Source organism: Lentinus tigrinus (genome assembly GCF_003813185.1).
Source record: "Lentinus tigrinus ALCF2SS1-7 unplaced genomic scaffold L226scaffold_6, whole genome shotgun sequence".
In the NCBI taxonomy this organism is placed as follows: domain Eukaryota; kingdom Fungi; phylum Basidiomycota; class Agaricomycetes; order Polyporales; family Polyporaceae; genus Lentinus; species Lentinus tigrinus.
The window spans coordinates 1,370,320-1,395,433 of NW_027137915.1; the positions used below are offsets into that span (position 1 = coordinate 1,370,320).

A 25,114-nucleotide genomic window follows, 5' to 3' on the forward strand; every position below is an offset into this window, starting at 1 on the left:
AACGTCCATCGGAAACATGATCGGTGTGACTGGCAATATACTTGCCCCTTCGCCATCGCCTGATTAGTGCATGTTGCCCCCCGTACCTGGTAACATTCGGGGCGACGCGCCGCAGGCGAGATGGGTCGACGGCAGCGAGGTGTGCGACGTCACCGCCCAGCTGGGCTGGACAATTTTTTGCTCGAGATGGTGGCGCACTTTGGGTAGAAACCGGCCCCAGCACATGGTCCGTCACCAGGCGAGCTTTCTGATAGGCTCGATCAAGGAGGTCGGGTCCTAAACTTTTAGGGTCATCAACACGTTTGCTACAACTGCTATCTCGATTCAAATCGTGAAGCGCGCTGATTAGATACCTGATTGAGTTGCGGATTTGCCTTCCCGCACGCGAGCTTGGGCGTACGCCGACAAGCCCGCAGGGTGTCTGCCGTGCTTTGGAGATGCGCACAAGTGAGCATGTACGGCTGCACAATGCATAGAGATGGTGCAGAAGGAGACAGGAGGGCGGAAGGGGCCGCATGTTGCCGTTCCCGGTCTCCTTTCTGGCTGGCCACCGAGATCCCGGCGGTCGGGGAAGATCTCTCTGTGGGCCGATGCAGTGCACGCATGTGCTTATACCATAAACGGGAAGAAGTCACAGGCCACGTGCTGGGGTGTCACAGCCAATGATGACTCGGGCGTTTTCGACGCGGCGCAGGGACAGTTCTCTGGTTGCTTCGTTGCTACTCAGAAACAGTGTCTGGCTCAGTTAAGCCTGCTCCGGCGCAGCCATGCATTCCTGGCAGTCCTCTCTCCCCGCACGCGCCCTCCTCAAACGCAGCCCCCGCAGGCTGCTCTCCTCTTCTGCGCAAGCATGGGCCGACAAGCCGGTCATGAACAGGTACAGCCGCATGGTCACGAAGCCCAAGAGCCAAGGCGCGAGCCAGGCAATGCTCTACGACACGGATGGCGTTGAGACCGAGGCAGATTTTGATAAGGCGATGGTCGGCGTGGCAAGTGTTTGGTGAGTGGGACATGCGTTCTTTTGTCCTCGGTGGCAAGCTAAACTCTGTTCAGGTACGAGGGCAACCCGTAAGTCCGCGCACCGTCGCCTCGTGCTGTGCCTAGAGTCATTCCGCCTCCAGATGTAACAAGCACCTGCTCGGAGTGGGCCAGCACATCAAAAAGTCGCTCGTCGACGCGGGAATCATCGGGTACCAGTTTGGTACCGTGGGCGTCAGGTGCGTACGAGCTTCACACTGTGGGAGGAGGCGACTCGAGCGGCCAACGCGTCTCGCGCAGTGACGGGATTAGCAATGGCACCCACGCCATGTGCTACTCCCTCCAGTCTCGGGACCTGATTGCAGACCAGGTCGAGACTGCTGCGGGCGGACATTGGCTCGACGGAATGGTAGTCGTCCCCGGCTGCGACAAGAACATGCCTGGCGTGTTGATGGCTTGTGCGTGGCTTCCATATATGCGCTTCCCCTGCACTGCTCATATGTGCTTGAAACGCAGTGGGTCGCCTGAACAGACCCGGACTCATGGTGTACGGCGGCACGATCCGTGCCGGTTCGTGTGAAGGCGCTCCTCAGTTGGACATTGTCTCTGCATTCCAGGCATACGGCAAGTACCTCCAGGACGGAAAGACAGAAGCTGCTGAGCGGGAACGATATAACGTCATCCGGAATGCGTGCCCGGGACCTGGTGCTTGCGGTGGAGTGAGTGTATGCGCGTCGTATAGTGTGCTGAGTGACTGAGATGAGCATGGTAGATGTACACCGCGAACACCATGGCTAGCGCCGCGGAGGCGCTGGGCATGACCTTGACTGGATCATCCTCGTTCCCTGCGGAGTCTGTCGAGAAGGTGAAGGAGTGCGAGTCTGTCGGTGCTGCGATGTGGAACCTCCTGGAGAAGAACATCCTTCCCCGCGATATCATGACGAGGTCGGCGTTTGAGAACGCTATGGTAGGTCTTTCTTTTGTACCATGTCGAGGCGGAGGCTGACTGAACGACAGGTATTGACCATCATCCTCGGTGGCTCCACGAACGCAGCGCTGCACCTCCCTGCCATCGCCCACTCCGTTGGTATCAAGCTCACGCTGGACGACTTCCAAGCCGTGTCGGACCGGATACCGTTCATCGCGGATCTCAAGCCCAGCGGGAAGTACGTCATGACGGACGTCGCCAGAATCGGCGGCATTCCCAGTACGTTGTCGCATGCGCTCGGCCTGGTGCTATCCCCTGACGTTGCGATGCTACGTTGCAGAAATTCTTCACTACTTGCTGAAGAAGAACCTCATTGACGGTAACAACATGACTGTCACTGGCCGCACGCTGGGTGAGAACCTCGACCGGTGGGTGCACAAGTATGGCGAGCTAGACTTCACCAGTCAAGACGTCATTCGCCCGCTGGAGAAGCCTATCAAGGAGACTGGCCACATCCGGTGCGCATTAAGTTATAGTCACACTGATTAGGCAGCTGATCGACAATTCCCCACAGTATCCTGAAGGGCAACCTCGCGCCTGGCGGCGCTGTCGCAAAAATCACGGGCAAGGAGGGCCTTGGCTTCACAGGCAAGGCTCGGACGTTCGACTCGGAGGACGAGTTTGTGTCTGCGGTAGAGAATGGTCAAATCAAGAAGGGCGAGAAGACTGTCATTGTTCTCCGCTACCTCGGTCCCAAGGGCGGCCCCGGTGCGTTCACTCATACGAGCCAGGCAATTGAACCGGCCCATCTGATCATGCGCATATAGGCATGCCCGAGATGCTCAAGCCCACCAGCTTGATCATGGGTGCGGGCCTCGGCCACGACGTCGCGTGTCTCACGGACGGACGCTTCAGCGGAGGGTAAGTTTACCCGCTATTCCCCGTCAGCCCCTTTGCCGTCCTTTGCTCCCCTCGAAGTTTTCCGCCGTTGACGCTGTCCCTATTCCCAGTTCTCACGGATTCTGCGTTGGCCACATCGTGCCTGAGGCGCAGGTCGGCGGCCCGATCGCTCTGGTCCGGGACGGCGACACTATCTCCGTCGACGCCGTGAAGAACTCGATCGAGCTCCATGTGCCGCCTGAGGAGCTCGAGCGCCGCCGCGCTGCGTGGAAGGCGCCCCCGCTCAAGGTCTCACAGGGCACGCTGTACAAGTACGTCAAGCTCGTCGAGGACGCCAGCCGTGGGTGCATCACCGACGCATAAAATGCCCGCCTACGCCCCTCTCTACCTTTCCACCCGCACCCTCCTCCCCCCTCACGTACACTCCCTCCCGCGTCACGATGTCACCCCTAGACGTCTCTCTCTTATCATACACCTTAGTTCTGCGGAACTGCGCTACACGATCTGGAAGTATTGCTTGCTTAAGCTCAGGGGGTGGAATACAAATTGCGTTTGTGTCCCGAACTGTCATGCCTGATATGGTGATCCGCGGGATTTTTCCCCTCACACGGTTCCTCTCCTCTCAAGAGCCGTGGAACCGAGTTGGCCTATTTCTAGAAAGGGGTGGTCCTGCCGGTTCCGTCCCGGGACGTGACACAAGAAAATGGTATGTTGCAATCTACAACTTTACTTTTACACGAAAATATTGGGTTACCGCCTAAAGATCACCCGATCAGTAGTCCACGACGACCTTGTGAAGGGGGAGTGAGTGGCATTCTAGACGTGACATTTGACTTTGCTGTACCTCGGTGTCTTGGTACGTTGTCTCCTCCACGACTTCCTCCTCCACGACGCCGCAGTTGGTCACCTCGTAATTGACCTGCTCGGTTTCCTTCAAAAAGTGGGCGAGTGGTTTAATACTAGCAGTCAAGGACGCTTGAAGAGCAACCGACTCTGACCTCTACGGTCGTGGTATCTTCGACGAACTCCTCGCGGCCGCCGAAGTTCTGCTCCTCGACAACGGTCTGTAGAGCCAAGGACGTCAGTGCCCTGTGTGGTTGCGTACGGGTGCGTCGTCGCGTACCTCTTGTTCGTAGAACATGTTGGGAAGCTGAGCGAGTTGCGGTAGTGTAGAGAAGGGTTCTGGAAACTTGGAACTGCCCTTCTCGCTCGTCGCCCCCCAGGCATATATACCGTCGTGAACCCTAGCGCTGCCTTATGGCATGACAGACGCGTCCCCTCGGAAACGATCTTCACTAGCCAAAGCTACGCTCGTGCTGGCAGATGGACGGATCTCAGCACAGGCTGTGTGAACCGCGTCCCAAGAATAACTCATCCTGTACTCGCAGTCGTCAAGGAAGCTAGCAGACCGCAATACATCTACTCGGAGCGCTCCTAGTCTTCCGCGTCCGGCCATACTGGAATGCGGACATGAAGCTGCGGAGCAACCGTATGGAAGCAGTGGACGGCTTCACAGTCACCGACCGCCAGGCACAGCTGACAAGTTGGACGCTGGAAAATCAAAAGGCGATGAGCTAGACGGTCTTCCTGGAGCGTTGAGTTTGCTTCGGTGGCGCTCCGGTAGGAGTAATCATTCTTCTCGTAACCACAATGATCAAGCCGCAGCTTGATCAACCGCATTCATTCCCAGCGCCGCGTGTCGAAGAAGGTCAGATGAACCGTGGACCAGGCTTCTTTCCAGCCGCGGAAGTAATGGCGAGCACCGGTGGCTGCGAGGAACCGCGAATGCCGTTCCTCCAGTATCAGTGAAGCCACAGGAAGTCGCCGGTTGCTTCCTTGTATGTAAAGGTATTTCACTGACAATTGTCCGTCGTCCAATAGACTCACTAGTATAGTAGTAATGTTTGAGGTCACGTAAGTGATTGATGAGAAAGAATAAAATGCAACGTTCAACGGCTGCGTCAATCATACATGGGGGGCTTGATCACGAGCTCCTGCCCCTGAGACGGACGTAACGGCTGGGACGCGGGCCACTTGTCGAAGTACCCAGCGAGGGTATACCCCAGGTTGTACTGAGAGCCGTCGCCCTGCAGGATGGGTTAGAGGTCAAGGTCGTCAGCGATATCAATGACGCGCAGGAGAACCAACAAACTCACGATGACGTTATAAGGAAATCTGGGTACAAACGGGACCGCGGCCTCGATCTTTTTGATCTGCTCCTCCGTGAGCGAAATGTCCAAGGCTTTAATGTTCGCGTAGAGATGTTCGACTTTGCGTCCACTGATTATTGGAAAGACGTAAGGAACCTTCTGCATCACATACGCGATGGCGACTGCGTTCAAGCGACATAGGGTCAGTGATAGAGCTCTAGGCGGTATACGACGGTTTGGACGTACCAGCTTGAATAGTGCATGCACCAACGTCCGCAGCTATTTCTTCAAGGACTTTGGCAACTTTCTTCTCGTTGTCGCCACGTTGCCATTCATGGCGCAGGAAAGACCGACCTACCCACGAACACCACGGTCGAATCAGTACAGCGCACTATAACGCAGAGATGCTAGCGCACCCTTCTCGCCTGTCTTGCGACGCTCCTCCTCTTCCGCATCAGTGCGAACCTTCCCAGCAGCGAGCACGTTCCATGGGGTAACGGCCATGCCTTCGTCCTTGACCATCGGGATGATGTCGCGCTCAATGTCACGCTGGAGGACGCTCCATGCGCCTTCGTAGATGACGAAGGGCGTCTTCCCTGTCGTGCGAGCATACATGTTGGCCTTGGAGACGACTCAAGCGGGGGCATCTGAGATACCCTACGCCGATTCATGATTATCGCATTAACAGCGAGAGCCGTCAAGCACACTCACTAGGTATAGTACCTTGCCGGAAGCAACGAGGCTGTGGAGCCCGTTCATGACCTCCTCTACCTTGCAGGTCCAGTCCCACTAGCAACAGCCGTCAGCATCAGGTATTATTCCAACAAGATGAAGAGGGGCATACCCAGTGAACGTAGAGGATGTCGATGTATGACGTGCGCAATCTCTTGAGCGAAGTCTCCACAGAGATATGCATAGATTTGATGTTGTTCCCTACATAGTGTGCCTTCTGCTGAATGTTCGTATCCATCATGTTTCACAATGTCGTGTACTATATAGCGTGTACTATATAGGCCGTGATCATGTCAGCGCAATTCTCCAGCAATAGGGTTCGCGGACTACAGGAAACAAGACACGTGCCTTGGTGGCGATTGACCATCTGGTCACGATTCCCGCGTCGCTCCATCCACTCGCCGATAAAATCCTCCGAGGATCCTTCCTGATAGTTGTTCGCAGTGTCAATGAAGTTACCGCCCGCGTCATAGTTTGCATCGAGGAGCTTGAAGCTGGACTCCTTGTTCATGGCGCCCATACCGAGCGAGGCCCACTTGTCACCGATGCTCATCCCTCCGAGTGCGATTGGGGAGACGTGTATCCCAGCTAGGGGACATAGCTGACGATAATGGCCCAGCTTAGTCTTCGGGGCAGGCGGGCGCGGGATGGCATCCATGGGTCAAGGATGAAGGTGAAGGCGCACTTGGTAGGAGATCAGATAGGTGCTTTTGGGTGTGCTGTACCAAGCGAGATGTTGGAACTTTATACTGGCAGGGTGATCGAGTAACAAGCATTACGGCTTCGCATTGCGTCGTGATGGCATTGCGACTTTTCGGCACATAGCATCAGAGCGATTGCCGTCTGCTACTAGCCTCCAGGAGGCGGATTGCGCCTCCTGTCGGCTTGTTATCGTCCGTTAGTCTGAAGAATGAGCGTCGTGCTTACTCATGAGGGTTCTGAACATCACGGCTTGCATGGAGCTCAACTCGCAGAGCTGGCGACTTGTACCGCAACTGTCCCTGGTTTGGTTTTTGACTACTTGTCGCGTGTTCATCTGAATTCTTCAGCATTCTGGAGTGCTTTCAAAAGTTTTCTTCGCCGTAGACAGTCTTAGTGCTGTGCGAACATGATGGTACACGACTTACTATGGAAGCGCCGTGATGGTCGTACGCCAAGCGCTTGGTTTCAGTGACACCGCCACTACTTGAACCAACCATGGAAATGGAGTGCCGCCTTGGACCGTGCTACCAGAATCAAGATGAAACGTCCTGCCTATCCTCTCGCATCAGGATTTAGCCTTAGATCAGGACCGAAATATTATTCGAAGCACCAGCAGCGAGTCCTCAATGTGCCTGCTCGAGGATAAGTGCGATGGTTAGTCAGGATCTCTGGCGAGTTACATCGTTAAGACGTTCATCAGGGGACTACATGCACTATATGGGCGAATGAATCAGCCCGTTTGAACTCACTCGTCCTCTGTAATCAAGATTTGATAGATTAGGATTCTACAGCTCTTCAATCTCGGGTTGGCCGATCGGTATACATCCCGCAGTCCTTTGATCATAAGGTACAGTCAATCTCTCCGCGAACTACCAAACTATAGGGGACTGCTGAAACACCTGACAACAATTCGCAAATAGCCTGTTAACACTCTGCAAGAAAAACGCGCGAGTACTCCCACACCCCGAGACCGTCACTTGTTCTGGTCACCCCTGACGGCGGTGCGAACGGGTGTCTGTCCTCCAGCGTGAGCTACTTCAGGCCTTCTGGGAGCGCCATTTGCAGCGTTTCCGTTGGCTTGTGTCCGACCACTCGCAGGAGGGATGGACGAGTGCGCGGGAGAAGGCGCTCCACCTTGCCCGGACTGGGTGGCAGGTGAAGGTCGCGCCGTGCCTGTAGCAGGTGGCCTGTTACCGGTCGGGCGAGCACCTGCAACCGGCCTGGGTCCGCTGGACTGGGGAACAGGACCAGGCCCGGTGCCGCTCGCCGCTCCGGAGGGAACAGAAGCTTGCGAAGGCCTCGGCTTCGCACTGGCAGGGGAAGGTCGGGAATGGTGGGATGTTGCCGAGGCTGCTGGCGTGGCAGGGAGCTGGGCTGTGGGCTTCTTCGTTCCGATGTGGAGGGAGCTGCCCACCATCTTGATCAAGCCCTCTGTAGCCTGCGCTGCACTGTTGGCTATGCCCTTCCCGATACCGGTCTGGATTGCGCCACTAGCCTGCGACAGGACACCGTCCACAAAGCCGTGGGGCTTGTTGGCAGCTTTGTCATCGTCGTCCGAGTTCTGCAGCGTCGGAACATAAGTCATACAACGCGAATGTAGGAAGGAAGGAACTACCTTCTTGCTTGAGCTGGAGGCATTGACATGCTGCTTGGATGACGCGGCAGGCGCAGCAGACCCATTGTCAGCCGGTGGGGAGTAACTATGAGGGGCCGGCGCGTAGGACTGTGCTGGGTTGGCAGGGGGTCCACCCCATCCGCCTTGCTGTCCATAAGACTGCGGCGTGTGGGCCGTTCCTCCTTCGTACCAGCCGGCGGCAGGGGTAGGGTAGTTTGCGCCGCCTTGCGCATAGTACTGCGAAGTATATGTTTCATTCAAACGAAGCTCGTATGAAGAGAAACTTACCTGATTACCCCCGCCCTGAACGACCGCACCTGGAGGACTTGCATACATGTCGCCGCCGTGCATGCCGCGGCTGAGCGTCGGACTCTGGTCATCCTGGCCGTATCCACTCGAACCAACGTTCAGATTGACGTCGAAGTGGTGGGTCGCAGTGTTGTCGTCATCATATGCTTGTTGCCCATCGAATGCTCCACCGTCGGGATCTTCTTCGCTTCCCGCGAGGTCGTCGCCCTCCGATGAGTAGTAGTGCTCCCTACCATCAGCTATCTCACCACGATCGGTCCGGTCGTCTTCATTGTCGGATACCCGCACCCCAGGGTCCTGGTCCTGGTCACCGTCTTGGCTATCTTGGGGCCAATTAGTGTCCTGATCGTCTTGAGCAAAGTCGCTTTCAGGGTCGTGGCTGGTTTCATTGTAGTCGTCCTGACCGTCGTCATATCGGTTGTTGTCGTCACCTTGTTCGTCGTAACCATCCGATCCTTGAGGACCAGCAGCTCCGTAACCCGAGGTGTCCTGCGGTGAAGATGTCAGAGGCTGAAGTATCGAACATTCCGTACGAAGCATACTCACATCGTCGTTCTGCGGATAGGTGTTATCGTTGTAGTCGTCATCGTCGTCGTAGGACATTTCGGCCGGTTTGATTGCAAGAGGAGGTGAAGGGCGGTGGGTGACTACTGGACTCGTCAACTCGCCCGTGTTCTAGCCTTATATCCGATCCCTCGTAGCGCGCCAGGGGGTAAATTTGGACTTTGAAATCGCGCTGGCGTGCTCAACCACATTGGCAGCTGGCGCTCAACCACATTGACAGTTGATGGGCGGAGGCTATTTCTCTAGCTGTCCTCCTGTGAAATTATGTAAATCGAACTCAATGCTGCAGACCACGTCGTGTTCGGGGTATTGAGCTACGAGGCCATGTCGAGGTCTAAAGATAGACGGAACCTATACGCGCAGAGCAGGAACACGTCTCATATTTGACGTGTCGCCCCTGTGGTTTTGAAAGACCGAGGCTTCTATCAGCGCAATGTGGTTGTGGTCAGGCCGCCGGGTTAAGTTTTGATCCACCTCGGGCGGAGATGAGCAGTATATTGTGGAAGGTAAGCTGGCGTTCGTCGACCGTCCGAGTTGTAGACTAGGACTTATATCGCGAGGCCATAGCTACGCGTCGAAAGCTATGGCGTAAAATTTCAGTATAGCACATGAAAGTAATGCTAGGACACACGTATATTGACCGGCACTTGTCACATCGCTGAGGTGCATATTTTCGGCGCGCACAGAGCACCTTCGTGAAGTTGTCTTGACGACAAGATGCATAAGTAGCACGCGCGAGTGGCTGTGGATGGGTGGCACAGAATTTTTACTGACATAGCCGGACCATGGTTAGACTGAGGCTTACTCAGTGGCAGCAACAGCGTTTCGAATTGTGACCGCCGGTTTCCAGTGACCACGGACACGCACGCAAGAGAGCCACGTCAGCAGAACAAAGTTAGGTCTGGCCTGGGCCGCTTCTCAAGTAGCACTTGAGCAGTATCCATCTGAGAGCGTTACAAAGTCTGAGTTCAGCATGGTCGGTGCGTCCTACCTCAAGTTGGGTCTGGGCACTTGCTGCCGACAACACGCAACCGAGAACTCCTCATGGTACCAAGGGCGGCCAGAGAATGAGACCTCATTTCGGATTTGCCGTGAATCGGAATCGAGAAGTAAAGCAGGTCTTATTGTGGTACAAATGAACTGACGATGAGCGGCGAGCGCAAGATGTGCGCGTCAATACGCGACGCGTGCCGCGTGCCGGGGTCACGGTCCACACCACCCGTCGCCGACGACTCTCCTCCGGACCTCCACTTACAAGACATCACTACATATCTCTGCTCGCTGCACACCACTATGGCCAGCATGGACGTCGACGACCCAGAGACCCCTTGGCTAGACACCGTCGAGGGCGAGATCGCGTTCTTCCGGGCTCTCATGCGCGCGCGCCCAGTGGGCATCCACCGACATTTCCACGTCCTGACAATGCGGAACACGATTCTACGCGACACGGGCCAATATGTGGAACTGGATGACTTGTGGAGGAAGCTGCGGTCTTGTTACGACCTCGACAACCTTGAGAGCATTGTCAGTGAGCCACCACGTCTTCGCGCCCACACCCAGTGTTCATCATATGTTATCTATTGCCACCCCATATCCCCGCGCGTTTACTTCATGCTGTAACTGTTTCATTGTGCGACACCAATCTAGGAAGCGGATGGGTTTGACCTTCCAGGCGAGGAGTCGGTGGGCACGCCGCCACTACCACTACGCTCGCCCTCACCATCCGAGAACCTCTCCATGCACCCCTTCTTCCGCGGCGAGTTCGCCCTCCCACAAGACGAAGCCATAGACAACATGATCATCACGCGACGTATGCGCGCGTCCGCCTCTGTAGCATCGTCCCCCGCGCCTTCCCCAGCAGCCCCGGCAAAGCAAGCCCGTGGCGGCGGGCGCAAGGGCAAAGCCAAGCTCAAGGTCATGGCCGGGTTGGTAGGCGGGGACAGCGATAGTAGCGCGCTCACGCAAGAGAGCGGCGACGAGAGCGTGGCACCGACGCCGCGAAGTGTTGCCACAGGAACGGAGGGCGGGACGGAGTATGCGGAGGAGGAAGAGGATCCTCGACAGTCCCCAGGTGCGTCCCTTTGATTTCGCGTGTTGGCCTGTACACTGAGAGACATGTAGCCGCGTCTATAGCGTCCAAGCAACCGCGCAAGGGAGGGAAAGGCTCAAGACGAGGCAGCGGTGCTCGCGGCAGAGGTGGTTCGACAGCCGCGCGAGGTAGCAAGAAGAAAAAGAAGTAGCATATTCCTTATGTCTGCTTTCCCGTCATCATGCTGTCGTATTGCTCTGTATCGTTACTGCATATGTTCTTAATATACCTGAGTGCATTTCCAACCGAAGTGGCCCCAACGCTCGAGCAACGGCAGGAGGAAGATGCATAATCCATGTAAATACCGCTTGGTCTCGTTCGTTTTGGCAACATGGCATATGCATACATATGAAGACAACGACGCACGTACGTCTGCGCCGGAAGCAGAGGGCATAGCTCCCACACAAGCATCCGCAACTGCACCACCTCGAACCCCTCAGACGGACATGCCAGTTTATGCGGCCTCGGTCGGGACACGGGCAGCCTCAATCCGTCTGCGAGCAACCTGCCGCCTGTTGAGGCCAGAGAATGATGAGGTGGCGACATCCTTGTCCTTCGCCCGCTCGACCTCAGAATCCGATGCCGAGAGGATGATCTCGACGTGACAAGGGTGACCCTGGTAGGGGTTGATGCGACCGTGCGCACGGTATGTACGACGGCGGGTTTTCTATACATAGACGAAACAGTGAGTTCAATCACTCTGGTTGAATCATGAGTCAATGGGCGTACGGGAGCCTGCTGGACGACGATGTTCTTGATGAAGAGGTCCTCGAGCTCAAGGTTTTTCGCGTCGGCGTTCGACTCAGCGTTCTTGAGGAGACGGAGGATGAACTTGACGGACTTCTCGGGCCAGCGACCTTTTCCCCCACGCACACTTCAGCCCCACGGCGAACTCCAAGCGAGAGGAAGTGAAACATACCCTGAGTCGCCTTGAACTGCTTGGCCTGGCTGGCGCGGCCAACACCACCAGCGAAGCGGCGGAAGGGGATCACCTGCTTGTGTTCGGAGACGTCGCTGAGGTAGGTGTACGCCTTCGTGAGCTTGAGACCTGTATCCCGGAATCCCAGCCGATCCACTGTTCAATCACCCAAGCCGACACTTCCACATTTCCAAACGGACTGACCGGTCAGAGCAGCCGCAACCTCGCGCATGTTCTTGAAGTGCGTCCGGAGGTACTCGCCCCGTGCGCGCGAAGCTGCAAACGCACCATATCGCACCGTCAGTCTCCCTTATCAACTTTTCTAGCATATCTTGGGCCTATTTGAACGTACTTTTCTCGGGGTTGAGGGCGGGGGTGGCGGCGGCGTAGCGAACTGCAATCCAGAGGACAAAGGGTCAGCATCCTGGCTGTGTCATGCACCAGCATAGTCTCGAGCTACGTACCCATCTTGAAGTCTTGAGTTTGTCGTACCCGATTCCCGCTCGTCAGTACAGTCCGGTAAGGCAGACTTGGGTGGCTGAACTCTGTCCGCCACAACTATGCAGTTGCTCCCGGCAAACGCCGTAATTAGCGCCTCCCTCTTCTGGCGCTCTTCGTCCATCTTCGTGACCGTGTATCTTGCAACGCAATGGCGATACTGCTACGATCATTGTCTTTCGGTGGTCTGCAGCGCACCCAATAACGCAAATTCAAAAGTGGATGTCTCTGCATTGTCGACCCATGAAGGTTATATGCTGAGAAGTCATTGTTTCAGTGAGTAGTCCTCAGACGCAGACTAGGAAGTATAAACACCAAGAATAGCGACGAGCTATTTAGAATACCCCATGAGTTGGCATGCCCGGAGGCTTATTGCCGGTACCATCGATTTATCAGTGTTAATCACCCTAGACGTAGTATATCGCCCGCCTCGAGTAGGTGCATTGGGACGCATCCATTCACTCGTGGCAGAATTTGACATTGGAAACCAGTCTTGCGGACACGGTCAAGCCCTTAGTCCCACATTTTACCTTCATAGTAGTACTCTCATCACCTACACTAGTGCATAAGGTATCACTGTCTCTCCATCTCCTGTTCACCCAGTCTTCTGCAGAAACAACCATGAACGGCAGGAAAGTATCGTTGGCGGTCTCGGCGACCAAGCTCTTCAGCGACTAGATCGCTATTTTACTGGTGAAATAGCTACTAGCGACTCCGACACGGTTGGGACTATTGATATGGTAAACCTTGTGCCAGCTCTGCGGGACATCGAACACGGCTTTCTTGCTGCTGCTGATCATCAGGAACTTCAGACGGAGTAATCCTCCCCGCAGTAAGCGTACGGTATCGAGTTCCTATGGCGCATCCCATATTTGTCCTTCCCCAAACCAATTTACATGGCAACCCTGTCCAATGTCTCTACAGAGTGACGTACCACGAATTTTCGAGAAGTCGCAACTCGCTCCTCAAACCGAGCTGCTACCCGGGCCATGAGACTCTTCGGAGATAGCTCTGGTACCTGCAACCCAATTGTCTGTGGACAGGAGAATTTAACCAGGATTCGAGTTTCGTGATCAGTATGCACTTGTGTCGTCCCTGCGGTATACGGAATGAGAACGCCCTCGTAGACGTCGAGAGGCACTCCCGAAAGGAAACCCCCTCCCTCCGGCCCATCTGTGACTGGGACGTAGGCCACGGGGAACTCGAGGATGCATGCTGCGAATGCGACCATGAGTCCCATCGGCGGATCGCCATCGTCCGGTAGGGTGATTACGATAGGAGGCGTTCCCTCAGTGTCGATGTTGATAGCGATGGCACTGAAGACGCTCGAGAGGCCTGCAGGTGGTGGGCAAACCTGTTGAACGTCAAGTCAATCGACCAGTGTGGAAGTTACAGCGGGGAAGTGTACGAACTTTCGCAGACGAACCTCGCACTTCGACAAACGCTACCCAAGCGAGGAGGGACTCGCTCAAGCCGCCGTTGTCGAGTTTATAGCATGCCCTGAACCTTGGTATAGACACGAAGAAGAGTTGGTCGGATGCATTGTGATATACGAGAGTGACGGTCTCGAACGCCGGCAATGTCTGCAGGACAACAAGGTGAGCAATAATCGCAATTGAAACATAAATGCTGGGCGTACCTTGCGCAGTTTCGTCAACACTTCCGAGAGGAAGTCCTTCAACGTAGTATGCTTACTTCGCAGTCCAAAGGCATCAAATAGATATCCACATCTATCTAGCACCACACATCGTCAATGATTGAGCTTGCATTCAGCCAGTAGTACGCACCGCATAGCGAACGCGACGATGGCAATGTCGAAGGAAAATTGGCGGAGCTTTGTCTTGGAGACGTGCCGGAGTAAGGGCAACGTCCCAAGTATATCTTTCACGGAGGTGCAGACATAGTCGAAGTCGCTGTATGCAGCTAACTTCCTGGTATCAGTCATAGCGACTTCATATTCGTGGGGGTTGCAGTTGAAGAGCGGAGGCGCCGGTCACTGTCTCACCAACCATCTCCTGGCGGATTAGCATGATCTCACGGAGCGAGCTACATCATAGTCCACGCATATGCAGTATGGATCTCCGACGTGCCTACAACATATTCAGTCTATTAATTGATGTCTACACTCCCGCTTCTCGGTATCGTCCTCCTCCTCCCCTGTGCGAACCCCAAACTCATGGTGCGCATCCCAGAGGCCCTCGGGAGCCCAATATCTGACGTGCTACCATGTGCCTTTCCATCCGCACCTCCTTCAACAGGAAACCGATGTAGCTTCGTGGCGGTGGAGGAGTTTGACACAGGCTTCTGCGTCACCTTCGACCGGGACCCCAGTCCTCCAAGCGCCCAACTAACCTCGATGGCGCGCTTGATGCTCCAAAGCCACACGAGCACGAACACAGGTGTGCTGATCAGAACGTTCAGCACGGGAAAGATGTCGGGTAGGCGGGTTGGAGGCGAGATCAGAAGTTCGGCGAGGTGAAGGACAAAGGCAGCCGTGTAGACAACCTGAAGGTCCTGTGGTGAGCTATAAAACACAAGAAGACGGGATGAGGATGTACCAAAGAGAGAAGTCGGATGTACGAGCGACGGGATGTTCGGAAAGGATTGTAACCCAGCAGTCTATTCCATAAGACGAGGAGCGCGATATATTGCACGCCTAGATCATCCCTTTTGAGGAGTGGCCACATGCTAAGTGCGAACGTGAGCTGGGCACAGGATGAACACGTAACTGAGGCGTACCTGAACACAGCGACATTGTTCATGAGCATACCGAGCTCAAAGGTCACCTCCTCTGGGGAGGACCCCGACAGCAAGAGGGTCATAGGGAGCAACGGAACCAGGATAGTCTTCTCGTGCACTTGGAATGAGAACAGGAAGAACGACAACGATGATGTGAGGAGTGCATAGGGTAGTAGAGGGAGAATTGGAGTCTGCTTGGGGAGAAATGAGGTTGATTTCTCGTCTCCGGTTGCAGGCTGTACGCGCAACTTGTAACCACTGAAGAGAAGGGTCGCAACTGCAGGAAAGAAGCCGAACGCGGTGAGCGCCGTGGAGAGCTTGATCAATGCGCCTTGTGGGGCCCACAGCTTCCACTTTAGCACAACGTTGGTCGCGCACCAAAAATTGGCGACCTTGTCTTCGAAGAGACCACGGTTGAACGGGAAAATGCGGGTGATGGGGTCTAGGATGGCAGATAATGGGGCGAAGGGAGGGAGGAAGGGCAGAAAGAGGGCAAGGAACGACAAAATTGTGATGATGGCCAAACGAATGAACAACTTTGACCTGATTAAATGGGTCAGGCCGTCGTTCATGAGAACACAATTGACAATATACCCTGCAGAAGGTCCGAGATACACACACTTCGCCAGGAGGTAGGTTCCGATAGCAGGTGCATAGTACAAAGCCATTTGCTTGAATCCTAGACTGAGAACAAAACATACTGCGCCGAAGAGGTCGTGGCCTGTTGCAAAGAAGTTCATGGCGAACAATGTGAAGCCTGAATGGCTGTCCGGTCAAATTCGCGGCCAGCACCTTAGACGTATGCTGCTCACCAAGCATGACCGAATTATATTGGAAGTGGCCAAAGTCGATCAAGATGAGTGCAGGCTGCAACAACAGCAGTGCAAGGGCCAAGTTCTGCACTGCATGATCAGCGTTTGAACCTGCGCCGCATGACGCCGATGCTCGCACCTGTGTGCGGGACGAGCGAGTGCCTTGCCAGACCCTTGCGAACATCACAAGAGCGGGGACATAGACGAGAGTGTCAAAGAAGAGCACTGTAGCACGCATGAAGACCTTGCTGCCGGATGTCTCGATTCCTCGCGAGTCGTCAAGCGCGAACCACAATGGGTCTACCCATGATCCTCTGAATGGCCGTTAGTTTGAACATCTGCGCTGAGTTTGAGTTGTGACCACGTACACGATGCCGCATAGCCAGGATACGTAGGCAGTGAGTGGAGGGTAGTCAAGTCCCCAGTACTGCAGGTCGTAGGTGTACCATTGTCGCGTCGGCAAGTGGATGGTCAGTTCCATCCAATGTCGCTGCGCTTCATAGTCGCCAAACATAGGCGGTGTTCCCTGCCCTGTGCATCTCGTGAACAAACTGGTATTGAAGGAAACGCGTAGACTGCAGACCAGAGTACGATCCTAATCCTACAGCCCACTTCACCCATATTGACGCCAACACGAGGGAGGGAACTACCCAGGCCTTCATGTTCTCCTGATGCATCCACCGCAACCATCGTCTCGCCATGCTCCGATCATCTTCAGACTTCTGGTCCTTGTGTAGATGTACACTGGGTGGATGCACAACGGACGAGACGCGTCGTGAGTCGTGGTGACTGGCTAGACTATTCAAGCTCAGAGTTTGGCTGATGCGCCTTCTACTTCGTCCCGGGGATGTTGCAGTTGCAGATAAAGGAGAGATGGGAGGAGTGTATGGTGACAGAGGAGGCGTACCAAGCCAGTGTCGGCTTTCGGTCTGGAGGATGTGATGCCTTCGAGGAACTGGAGCTACAATCTCCGAGCGGTCCGTCTCAGATCTGCACACCGTCAAGCCTCAATGTCTCCAACGTGAAGGCTGGGACTGACGCACATATCACTCCGTACGCTGGCGGTTGACTGTCGGTGCCGAAGGACAGGTGTGGTCGCTCGTGGTGGCCAGATAGCGGGGACCGTCTGCGCAGAGTTCTGAGACATGAATGAAGCCCTGCGCATGCCGCGCGAGTGAAGTTGTGAGGAGTGGCTGCCTTCCGCGAATTCGTCCATGCCGTGCGTGGTTATGGCAAGAGGTTGATGCTCATCCAGCTGGCGGGTTGAGCATATCGGGATGATATGGGGCTTAACCGGGCTTAACGAGCTTACAATCACTTGATATGTCCATAAGGGGACATAACTGTGATAACATGACAGATCACACTGTCAACGCGTCAGCATATTCACTCTTCTCCCCTCGACCACTACCTCTGTAATGGGATTCACGCTTCCGCCACGAATGAACTCCGCTGCTACTGCTGATGTCCGCTCTCTCATGGCACGAAAGGACGCGCTCGAAGACGAGCTCGAGGCGCAGTTTGAAATCCTGCAAAGCCAGTCTGTGACCATGGACACTCCTCTCGTCGATGCGGACGGGTTCCCTCGCGCAGACATAGACGTGTGGGCAATACGACATGCTCGTGTCCGAATTATCGAGCTACGCAATGACCACAAAGCGTTGATGGACAAAATCATGGTCGCGCTGCAAACCGTCTATGATCCCTCTACTCTCTCTCAGGAGCAACGTCCCACAAGTACGGCCGGATCTGTGTCGGGTACCCTTGAGCCTTTCGCCAGGGTTGATGGTGTTGCTCCAGGAAGTCCAGCTGCTTCTGCGGTGAGTGGTCATGTACATAACGCGAGGTGACGAACGCGCTCACATCCTGTCTTGCAGGGATTGCTGCGGGAGGATCTCGTCCTCTCTTTCGGGCCGCTTGACAAGTCGTCGTTCCCGACGTCTTCTCTACAGCCTCTCGCTGAGATGGTGGCTGCTCAAGAGAACGTAAGGATTCATGTTTTGACAAGTTTCTACAGAATCTGATCGGTTACCGTGACAGAACGAGGTTGTCGTTGAAGTATTACGGTCCGATCAGCGAGTGAGGTTAACGTTCATCCCGAGGCGTGGATGGGGAGGACGAGGTCTGTTGGGGTAAGTGATTGTGTCTGTCCCTTCCTTGGCTTCCTAACACGCCCTTCCAGGTGCCATATCGTTCCTCACGCTGCATAGACCTCCCCTGTTGCCGCAAATCGAATGTGTTTGTATTTTTGGAATGTATCATCGCACAACATTTGTATCTTTATATGCAATCCCGGACGCTGTACCAGCCCCCCGTATAATCATTTTCGTAAGGTGGGATATATCCAACGCCTAGATAATGAGTCCGTCCAATACAAAATTCCCTTCCATTCCGATCCTGAAGCACACCTAGATTTCCAACCCTTGCTGTTGGCCGTGCTCAGAGTCTCGCTGCAGTCTTCGTGTTCATGGTTCCGTACACGATGTTCGTATCTGCCTGTACGCGCTCACCCGGCGCGTTCTTGGCCCTACGGACGTTCTCGAGCGTCACGTCCAACCCACTCTCGAGGACCCACCGACGGAAGACTTCAACGTCCGTCGCAGAGTCGGGCTCCCCGGTGTTGACTGCCCAGATGGCATGTTCGAGCAAATTCAGGCTCGATGCGATGTGCGCGAACAGGAGAAGCGCAGGCCGAGGGAGGAGAGGATGCATTGGTGCCTTGTACGCGTCAGTGAGCGCGTCGAGCGCGATGCGGAGGGAGGCAATCGGTCCGCCAAGAGACTGTGCCAGGGAGTCTGGGCAAGAGTTGAGGATATCGCGTGCCCACTGAAGGTCCAACATGAGTCGGCGTAAGTGCAAGTCAACGTGCGCGTACCGTGATGAATGCGCTCAGCGCAGGCGACTTCTCAGTTGCCCTGACAAGGTCGAGGGACAAGACATTGACCGTTCCTTCCCAGATCTTCTCGACCAGACCATCTGGTATCAGCCTTTCATGCAGTTAGTACCGCGCCAATCCTCGAACACAGATGAAACCCACTTCGAGATCCCATTCTCTTCCATGTATCCCTCCCCACCGAGGCAGGCCATGCAATCCTCCATCGCGGTGGCGCATTTCTCTGCCGCAAATGCCTTGATAGCAGGAGTGAGGAGGCGTAGGCGAAGGCTCTCGTTCTCAGTCGCGACGCCACACTCAGTCTTACCTAGGAGCACCACTACCCCAAAGACGAAATGTACCAAAGCGCGATACAGCACATGCAGCCTCGCAAGCTCCGCAACATGGAGAGGCGTGTCCTTGAGAAGCTGCCGCCCGCCCTTGATGGCTCGGTTCTTTGAATGCTCCGTCGCGATTGCAAGACACTTGCGCAGGTATGCCACCGAGCCGACCGCAGAGTGCGTACGGGTGATGTTGAGCACGGGGGTGATGAGCTTCACGCCCTGGTTCGGCTGCCCGAGAAGATAGCCATCCGCGCCTTGGATGGAGAGCTCGGCTGTGGGCACAATCTTCGTGCCAAACTTATTCTTCAGGCGGTGGATGAAGATGTTGTTGGTCACTGCAGAGGGTCGCGGGCTGCTAGAAGGGCGAACAAGCGGCAGGCGGACTGGTATGAGGAAGAGGGAGAGCCCGCGCGAGCCGTCCTCGGGGCGACCCGTACGTGCCAGGGCGAGGGCGACGTCGCTGTCCGTCGCGCTAGAGAACCATTTGAAGCCATCCATCTTGTAAGGAGTTCCATACGGCGACGACGTTGCGTCCTGAACTTGAGTAGCTCTCGTCTCTGTCCGAGAGACGTCCGAGCCACCAGGCCGCTACAACGTTCGGTCAGACTTGTTAGGCAACTCTCTGATGCATTGCCTCACCTCCGTCATCCATTGTCCTGCTGTGTAAGCCTCTACAGGGTCGCGACTGTCATGTCGTCAGCTTATGTCCGGATTGAAGCATATACTGCGCAACGTACCTGGTGAGTCGGCGGAAGATGTCTTCCTTCAGTGCAGGAGAACCGATCAGCTCAATGACTGTTCGCCGTCAATCCAAAGATATGAGATACGGCGGAGGCGCTATGCAATGCATCAAGAGGCACGTACCCCGGGCAACGCCATCGGTCATGCTCATCGGGCAGTCCGTCTGAACGTGGAAGGGGTCAGGCTGATGCCATGGAGCATGTGTTGGCGGCGGAAGACGCACCACTTCCGAGTCCGCGGCGGCAATGAAAAGCTTCGCGAAGCCATATGGACGGCTGTGCTCTTGATACTTCCGTTCGTACGGGATGGCAACGAGTCCCTCGCGGACATAGATGTCCTTGAGGCCGCGCCATCCTTCCGACGTCCGCAACTCATCAACGCGGCGGCCCCAAGAGTCGTACTGAATGAGCTGTGGCGGCGTCGCGAGCTTGCACATGTTTCTCATCGCTAAAAACACAGGTCATTATTAGCATGCTGTAGTTCCGACAAGAGACTTCATTCGCAGAAAAGCTGTCAAGCTGCGTTGTTGCCACTGCCTCACACTAGCGCCTGAACAGTCTCTGGTGACAGAACAGAGCACAATCTGAGAGTAGCATGTCTTGGCGGATACTCTGAAAGCGAGGAGTCTCCTTGAGAAAAAAATCAGATGCTGATGACTGACTGGTCAAGACTTCTCCCCCGAAACGCTCCATGTCTTGCGACACATCATGGAAGACATGCGGGGGTAGGATGCGCTTGAGTAAACTCGGGAGGACCGGATCGGTAGTATAAGGGTTGCCCTCGACGAACGGAACCTTGACATGCAGACATGGGGATGAGAACGTCGGATAAGATAGACAGAGATGTTGCGCATGGTGCGTGAACATACCGGTTGGAAACCCTCTTCTACGCGCATTGCGTGCTCTGGGATGACGATGTCGTTATAGATAGGTAGCCGTTATCTTGTGCGATAACTCTGTGTCGGGGCGTGTGCTACGTGTCCGCCGCTGCAGTTCTTGCTAGATGGGGGTACGGAGGCAAGCCGTCTTCAAGAGTGCTGTCGATGCACGTTGTTATGTTTCTGCCTGGCCGATCAAGCTGAAGTCCCGCAAAATCATGAGGTCCTGCCTAGTGCCGGATGAGCGTAAAGACCGACGCCGGCAAAAGCGCCGCGCTGTCACGGCATACCAAACCTCGAGCGCAGTGTATATCCTAATTTGGCAGTCGAGGCGGTTTGGCGTCCATCGTGACTAGCGGTGGCGGCGAGCCAAGAGTCGACCGGGATGCATCGCGGGACAGCCATCACCGTTCCTTGGGTGGTACTGCGTATGTACTTACCGCCGCGGGGATAGCGGCTGTTCCGAGAAGCGGTGCAGTCAATATCTCATGTGAAAGTTGAAATTTTGAAATGTTGAATACCCGCAAACAATGCGACATGTCGACAGCCGGTAAAAAATACAGAATCTACCAAATAGTAGATATAGTTAACGTTTTACATGAGGGTGGGGCATATGGTACAACACGGCAGGACTCTAAGAGGTACGCCGACCGGAGCCACCAGTGACGTCTAAGTAGAGGGACAAGGGGATGACGTCTAAGTAAGGGACAAGGGGAGGGGAAGGCATCCGTGGGAGGCATCGCGAGACCTCCTCACGAGTCCCAGATCGCTCCGAAGGCCGGGATGCCCCTGCTCATCATCCCATAGACAACCTTGCGAGTGAGCGGCTCGTTCGAGATGATGATGACCGCCTCCGCGTTGAACTCGCGTACCATCCTATAGGTAAGCTTCACCATGTCCGGCTTGCCGTGCTCACGAGTATCTGTGACAGCAACAAACTATCAGTCATCTTGGTCTCACGCAAGATAGTGATGAGAGTACGACATACCGTAGATGACTGCATTGGGATTCGCTTCCACCAACGAATCAACAAGCTTATCACCAAAGGTCTTCCTGACCGCAGGCGCAGTCCACAGCAGCTGGATCGGCACCTTCTTGGCGTATACCACGGGTGCGATCGGCCCGATACCGCTGCCGGTGGCAACGAGAACGACGCGCCGAAACAGCGGAGTAACGGCAACAACACCGTAGCAGGGGACACCACGGACCCAGATTTCCTTCGGAGGGTTGCCAATCTGGTCACTGGTCCAGTCACCGGCGCGCGACACGACGGCGGAGTAGCCGTGAGTGCCTGGTACGGAAATGGTGGCGAACGAGTGCCACTCGAAGAGCGGGTTGTGGGACATGCGGGTGAAGTGACCCGGGTGCGTGTCCACTGCAGATGGATAACGTCAGTTGCATGTTCGGAATCGGTGATGTGCAGCGACGGTAGTGCGGGATGCGTGGAGCGTACGTGGTGGAATCACTCACCATAGTCGAAGTGCAGTTGCACGCAGTGGTTCGAAAGAACCTCAGCGCGAACAGGGACCTTGCGCAGGCGTAGCCAGGGAAGGATGATCGAGCATGTCATGATCAGCGTCAGCCAGAACGGCGGTGCCTCGACGACAGCGCGTCCGAGAGTTTGGCCCGGCAGCTTATAGTCCTTGATGAGGAAGATGACCTGCACATCCCGCAAATCTTATTCAGTCTGAATATCCTGCGATGGTGCTGATGTTGACTTACGAGGCACCAGACGAGCGCAATCGCGGTCCAACCGCAGAACCTGTGCGTCATTTCGAAGGTATCATGGTGCCGGGTGCGAGCTTTAGGATATGCGAAGACGATAATGCCAAGGAGGAGCGCGATGGTGATATACGTGAAAACAAGCGTCGGGATGGTGATCTGGCGGATGCATCAGGGTCAGTTCTCCAATCCAGAGCGGACGCAATTTTCAACTTACGTTCTCCTTCCTGATGAACTGCCGCGTCGCCTGTGCGGCGAAGAGGATGAACCATATCGTACCGCTGATTGCAGCGCCGGAGTGGACTAGAAGAGGGACACTCAGCGTCAGTACTGGGCGGCTTGTCAGATAAAGATGAACGCCTTACTGCCTCCAATTGTATAGACGCGCCCGAGAATCCTCCGAATCCAGAGCGGCCACCTGGTTCCCATGTCCGTAGTCAATAAAAATAGTCCACATGCGTCCATACAACCGCGGGATCAGGGCGGGCAGGGAAGACACTCACGATCGCGGTGCCGCCGTGGCGACAAGGTAGAAAGAGTTAATGACATAGTCCTGTCGCATGAGGATTGCCACGAAGATGTTGGCGATCGCGACCTTGCCGAGGTAGTTCGCGTCCATGTCGCCACGGACGCAGGTCGCGATGAAGATGCCCATGTTGGTGATGAAGACGATGCCGAAGAGCCTCCGGTAGAGGGAGAAGAACTGGAAGCGCACGTTCCGAAGGAAGTGGCCCTGCGTCTTTTCTGGCAGCTCATCGTCAAGGTACCCCTCCCATGACGGGCCTCCCTTCTCAACAGAGAGTTCGCTCTTGCCATCTGAGATTGACGGCACCGCAGTAGACGCGTTCGACGTCTTTTCGGATGCATATGGAAGAGAAGGCAGCTGCTGGTGGAGGCGTGCAGCAGGAGGGTGGGCCACAGAGACCGTCGAAAGGTCCTGCTCATTAGGAGCGGGGGTCGCAGCGGCGTCGGGAGCAGACATGGCTGGCGATGGGGTGGGCCGAGGGTAGGTGGGGCGGCTCGTTGAGACGAGTGCTGGGAAGTGTGGTCAAAACCCTCGTCCTGATATACCCCCGCTAGCACCCTGACCTGGGCCATGGTGGAGGAGCGCGTCTAGCTCCGAAGGCATGCCGGCGCATGGAAAATCGCGATGCGCGAACAGCCAGGATGGAAACATCTTGGAGTCTGGAGCCCGAAGCAAATTACAAGACCGCCTTGGTAATTCTGCATCGGGCTGTAAATTGCACCGTACATCAAGGGCTTGTCAAGATGTGGATCCGCCTGTCGAACGCAAGGAACGAACGAGATAGGCATGAGGCAAATGGACAATTGTTGCCGACGCCGGTGCCGCGAAACGTCCCGCCAGATTTGCGGAAACGATGCGACAACGCCTCTTCAGCTCAATGCGGCCGCTGCGATGACGAGGTGACATGTCTCCGGACGTGGATTGCGGTTTTAGGATGGGGTACCTGCTAACCCCTTCGGGGAGCACGAGGCGCGTTAGCGTCGAATTTGCGAAGCGCATGGAACCGTGAACACACCGTTGCTTCGCAGCACCGCAGATGCAAATTTGCGAGCCGGCGCCACAAAGACCACTGTGTCTCACGCACGGAGGTGAGGGACGTCTTCGGTCAGGGCAGCATAGGATCGCGTTGACAGTGACAGGCGATAAGCCAAACCTTGGAGCCACCCGTTTGTCGGAAACCCGGAAACGATACATGATATGTCGCACGACCTGTGTCTGACCCTGCGGAGGACAGAAACACAGATTCGACATTGGAGCGTGGGACACCATCCTGGGACCTGCGCCGGCGACAATAAGAGGTGCATCCGGGCGTGCAAAGCGCTGCGTAGATAGTTGCTCGGAACATGCAACAGCCGTCCGCAATACAAACTCCGGATGGCGAAGCTGATGTTGCCGAGAGGGCAGCTGAAAGATCGTGGCAGCGTTGACAGGAAACTGGGAGACGCGTAGTCACGGACAGCGGCGAGTGTGTCACGTCCCACAACGTCCGAGACCTAAGCGATCATGTCCGGAGATCTCCAGAACAACCAAGCTCGGTCCCGGATGGAGTCCTTACGGCCATCGCCCGGAGTCGATATGTATGTCAGAGCCGTCGATTCTTGGTCTACCTTGGCAATTACGGTTAGCCGGGATGCAGACAGCGGTGGGAGACTTCGTACCGGCGAAATATCTATCCACAACACACACCATCCGAACCTTGATGCAGCCCATTGAGGGACCGTTTGCATTGTCGCATTGAGCAATATGCCGCCAAGGTCTCAGCAGGCGGGCTTCAGAAGTGGTTGTCCGATGTGTTCGGTAAGCATGGGCATGGGAGAATCGGATGGCGCCTCAACGAAGCACGACTTGATCGATCCGGTGAGGTATCTGTTTCGCGGCAGATGTGCGGCGGACAGTAAAACGGAGGAGTATGAACTAGTATGAACCAGTGCACGAGTTTGGTGGGAATATACTTACCACCCGCGAGCAACCACTGTCGCCGCTTGAAGTTACAGATCGACTTCGCAGCACTGATATCCAGTGTTTGCGCCGTAGCCGGCAGCAAGATTATGGAAACTGTAGACAGAGATAGTAACATGTCGACGCCGGAGGGCTTCG

General features: G+C 55.5%; 10 protein-coding genes across 10 annotated transcripts; 3 read left to right on the forward strand and 7 right to left on the reverse strand.

Moving 5' to 3' along the window:
* Window positions 1-642: 642 nt before the first annotated feature.
* Window positions 643-3,342, forward strand: L226DRAFT_334855 (dihydroxy-acid and 6-phosphogluconate dehydratase). The gene is made up of 11 exons (XM_067674029.1): window positions 643-1,000; window positions 1,054-1,068; window positions 1,122-1,217; window positions 1,279-1,436; window positions 1,495-1,697; window positions 1,751-1,945; window positions 1,996-2,185; window positions 2,247-2,424; window positions 2,481-2,674; window positions 2,734-2,827; window positions 2,917-3,342. Exons 1-11 carry the CDS (start codon window positions 768-770, stop codon window positions 3,167-3,169), a joined length of 1,809 nt encoding a protein of 602 aa, XP_067538448.1. The 5' UTR covers window positions 643-767; the 3' UTR covers window positions 3,170-3,342.
* A 1,425-nt stretch (window positions 3,343-4,767) lies between these two features.
* On the reverse strand, window positions 4,768-6,346 carry L226DRAFT_521381 (Aldo/keto reductase; the record flags this gene model as incomplete). Its single annotated transcript, XM_067678699.1, has 7 exons — window positions 4,768-4,893; window positions 4,963-5,138; window positions 5,203-5,310; window positions 5,373-5,577; window positions 5,668-5,745; window positions 5,801-5,908; window positions 6,053-6,346. The coding sequence occupies 7 exons, from the start codon at window positions 6,344-6,346 to the stop codon at window positions 4,768-4,770; spliced, it is 1,095 nt and encodes a 364-aa protein (XP_067538449.1).
* Window positions 6,347-7,123: 777 nt separating this feature from the next.
* Window positions 7,124-9,069, reverse strand: L226DRAFT_532639 (uncharacterized protein). The gene is made up of 3 exons (XM_067680298.1): window positions 8,861-9,069; window positions 8,294-8,803; window positions 7,124-8,242 (listed from the first exon to the last, which is right to left on the reverse strand). The coding sequence occupies exons 1-3, from the start codon at window positions 8,915-8,917 to the stop codon at window positions 7,364-7,366; spliced, it is 1,446 nt and encodes a 481-aa protein (XP_067538450.1). The 5' UTR covers window positions 8,918-9,069; the 3' UTR covers window positions 7,124-7,363.
* A 1,102-nt stretch (window positions 9,070-10,171) lies between these two features.
* Window positions 10,172-11,118, forward strand: L226DRAFT_611071 (uncharacterized protein; the record flags this gene model as incomplete). The annotated part of the gene is made up of 3 exons (XM_067686237.1): window positions 10,172-10,402; window positions 10,526-10,949; window positions 11,000-11,118. The coding sequence occupies 3 exons, from the start codon at window positions 10,172-10,174 to the stop codon at window positions 11,116-11,118; spliced, it is 774 nt and encodes a 257-aa protein (XP_067538451.1).
* Window positions 11,119-11,208: 90 nt separating this feature from the next.
* Window positions 11,209-12,412, reverse strand: L226DRAFT_335067 (60S ribosomal protein uL22). The gene is made up of 6 exons (XM_067674030.1): window positions 12,351-12,412; window positions 12,239-12,280; window positions 12,091-12,162; window positions 11,887-12,042; window positions 11,697-11,824; window positions 11,209-11,634 (listed from the first exon to the last, which is right to left on the reverse strand). The coding sequence occupies exons 1-6, from the start codon at window positions 12,352-12,354 to the stop codon at window positions 11,422-11,424; spliced, it is 615 nt and encodes a 204-aa protein (XP_067538452.1). The 5' UTR covers window positions 12,355-12,412; the 3' UTR covers window positions 11,209-11,421.
* An 829-nt stretch (window positions 12,413-13,241) lies between these two features.
* On the reverse strand, window positions 13,242-14,357 carry L226DRAFT_532641 (uncharacterized protein). The gene is made up of 4 exons (XM_067680299.1): window positions 14,172-14,357; window positions 14,024-14,114; window positions 13,797-13,967; window positions 13,242-13,738 (listed from the first exon to the last, which is right to left on the reverse strand). Exons 1-4 carry the CDS (start codon window positions 14,327-14,329, stop codon window positions 13,277-13,279), a joined length of 882 nt encoding a protein of 293 aa, XP_067538453.1. The 5' UTR covers window positions 14,330-14,357; the 3' UTR covers window positions 13,242-13,276.
* Window positions 14,358-14,493: 136 nt separating this feature from the next.
* On the reverse strand, window positions 14,494-16,612 carry L226DRAFT_458494 (glucosyltransferase; the record flags this gene model as incomplete). The annotated part of the gene is made up of 8 exons (XM_067675444.1): window positions 14,494-14,889; window positions 14,943-15,072; window positions 15,124-15,666; window positions 15,718-15,880; window positions 15,936-16,020; window positions 16,075-16,249; window positions 16,304-16,466; window positions 16,519-16,612. 8 exons carry the CDS (start codon window positions 16,610-16,612, stop codon window positions 14,494-14,496), a joined length of 1,749 nt encoding a protein of 582 aa, XP_067538454.1.
* Window positions 16,613-17,362: 750 nt separating this feature from the next.
* On the forward strand, window positions 17,363-18,325 carry L226DRAFT_482664 (uncharacterized protein). The gene is made up of 4 exons (XM_067676980.1): window positions 17,363-17,755; window positions 17,813-17,920; window positions 17,976-18,067; window positions 18,118-18,325. Exons 1-4 carry the CDS (start codon window positions 17,378-17,380, stop codon window positions 18,143-18,145), a joined length of 606 nt encoding a protein of 201 aa, XP_067538455.1. The 5' UTR covers window positions 17,363-17,377; the 3' UTR covers window positions 18,146-18,325.
* Window positions 18,156-21,021, reverse strand: L226DRAFT_532644 (uncharacterized protein). Its single transcript, XM_067680300.1, has 9 exons — window positions 20,761-21,021; window positions 20,554-20,686; window positions 20,116-20,339; window positions 20,016-20,055; window positions 19,889-19,946; window positions 19,791-19,836; window positions 18,973-19,739; window positions 18,811-18,922; window positions 18,156-18,761 (listed from the first exon to the last, which is right to left on the reverse strand). Exons 1-9 carry the CDS (start codon window positions 20,785-20,787, stop codon window positions 18,375-18,377), a joined length of 1,794 nt encoding a protein of 597 aa, XP_067538456.1. The 5' UTR covers window positions 20,788-21,021; the 3' UTR covers window positions 18,156-18,374.
* A 500-nt stretch (window positions 21,022-21,521) lies between these two features.
* L226DRAFT_458082 (uncharacterized protein) lies at window positions 21,522-23,473 on the reverse strand (the record flags this gene model as incomplete). Its single annotated transcript, XM_067675419.1, has 7 exons — window positions 21,522-21,691; window positions 21,758-22,144; window positions 22,240-22,429; window positions 22,492-22,650; window positions 22,709-22,794; window positions 22,857-22,909; window positions 22,995-23,473. 7 exons carry the CDS (start codon window positions 23,471-23,473, stop codon window positions 21,522-21,524), a joined length of 1,524 nt encoding a protein of 507 aa, XP_067538457.1.
* Between the last annotated feature and the right edge of the window lie 1,641 nt (window positions 23,474-25,114).

What these genes read in the sequence shown, in the direction of transcription:
- L226DRAFT_532641 (XM_067680299.1), bottom strand. Translation starts at nt 14,329, where the DNA reads ATGACTGATACCAGGAAGTTAGCTGCATACAGCGACTTCGACTATGTC. An exon ending in TGTTGACGAAACTGCGCAAG is followed by an intron (nt 13,968 to 14,023) that starts GTACGCCCAGCA and finishes GTTGTCCTGCAG; the next exon opens with ACATTGCCGGCGTTCGAGAC. An exon ending in TGCGAGGTTCGTCTGCGAAA is followed by an intron (nt 13,739 to 13,796) that starts GTTCGTACACTT and finishes GACGTTCAACAG; the next exon opens with GTTTGCCCACCACCTGCAGG.
- L226DRAFT_532639 (XM_067680298.1), bottom strand. Translation starts at nt 8,917, where the DNA reads ATGTCCTACGACGACGATGACGACTACAACGATAACACCTATCCGCAG. An exon ending in CCTATCCGCAGAACGACGAT is followed by an intron (nt 8,804 to 8,860) that starts GTGAGTATGCTT and finishes TCTTCACCGCAG; the next exon opens with GACACCTCGGGTTACGGAGC. An exon ending in TTCAGGGCGGGGGTAATCAG is followed by an intron (nt 8,243 to 8,293) that starts GTAAGTTTCTCT and finishes TATACTTCGCAG; the next exon opens with TACTATGCGCAAGGCGGCGC.
- L226DRAFT_335067 (XM_067674030.1), bottom strand. An exon ending in CGCCCTCAACCCCGAGAAAA is followed by an intron (nt 12,163 to 12,238) that starts GTACGTTCAAAT and finishes GTGCGTTTGCAG; the next exon opens with CTTCGCGCGCACGGGGCGAG. An exon ending in TCGTCGTCCAGCAGGCTCCC is followed by an intron (nt 11,635 to 11,696) that starts GTACGCCCATTG and finishes GTCTATGTATAG; the next exon opens with AAAACCCGCCGTCGTACATA.
- L226DRAFT_532644 (XM_067680300.1), bottom strand. Translation starts at nt 20,787, where the DNA reads ATGCGCGTAGAAGAGGGTTTCCAACCG. An exon ending in ATCTTCCGCCGACTCACCAG is followed by an intron (nt 19,837 to 19,888) that starts GTACGTTGCGCA and finishes ACGACATGACAG; the next exon opens with TCGCGACCCTGTAGAGGCTT. An exon ending in GAAGAGAATGGGATCTCGAA is followed by an intron (nt 18,923 to 18,972) that starts GTGGGTTTCATC and finishes ACTGCATGAAAG; the next exon opens with GCTGATACCAGATGGTCTGG.
- L226DRAFT_334855 (XM_067674029.1), top strand. Translation starts at nt 768, where the DNA reads ATGCATTCCTGGCAGTCCTCTCTCCCCGCACGCGCCCTCCTCAAACGC. An exon ending in CGGTCCCAAGGGCGGCCCCG is followed by an intron (nt 2,675 to 2,733) that starts GTGCGTTCACTC and finishes ATGCGCATATAG; the next exon opens with GCATGCCCGAGATGCTCAAG. An exon ending in GACGGACGCTTCAGCGGAGG is followed by an intron (nt 2,828 to 2,916) that starts GTAAGTTTACCC and finishes CCCTATTCCCAG; the next exon opens with TTCTCACGGATTCTGCGTTG.
- L226DRAFT_482664 (XM_067676980.1), top strand. Translation starts at nt 17,378, where the DNA reads ATGAACTCCGCTGCTACTGCTGATGTCCGCTCTCTCATGGCACGAAAG. An exon ending in TGGTGGCTGCTCAAGAGAAC is followed by an intron (nt 17,921 to 17,975) that starts GTAAGGATTCAT and finishes TTACCGTGACAG; the next exon opens with AACGAGGTTGTCGTTGAAGT. An exon ending in GGAGGACGAGGTCTGTTGGG is followed by an intron (nt 18,068 to 18,117) that starts GTAAGTGATTGT and finishes ACGCCCTTCCAG; the next exon opens with GTGCCATATCGTTCCTCACG.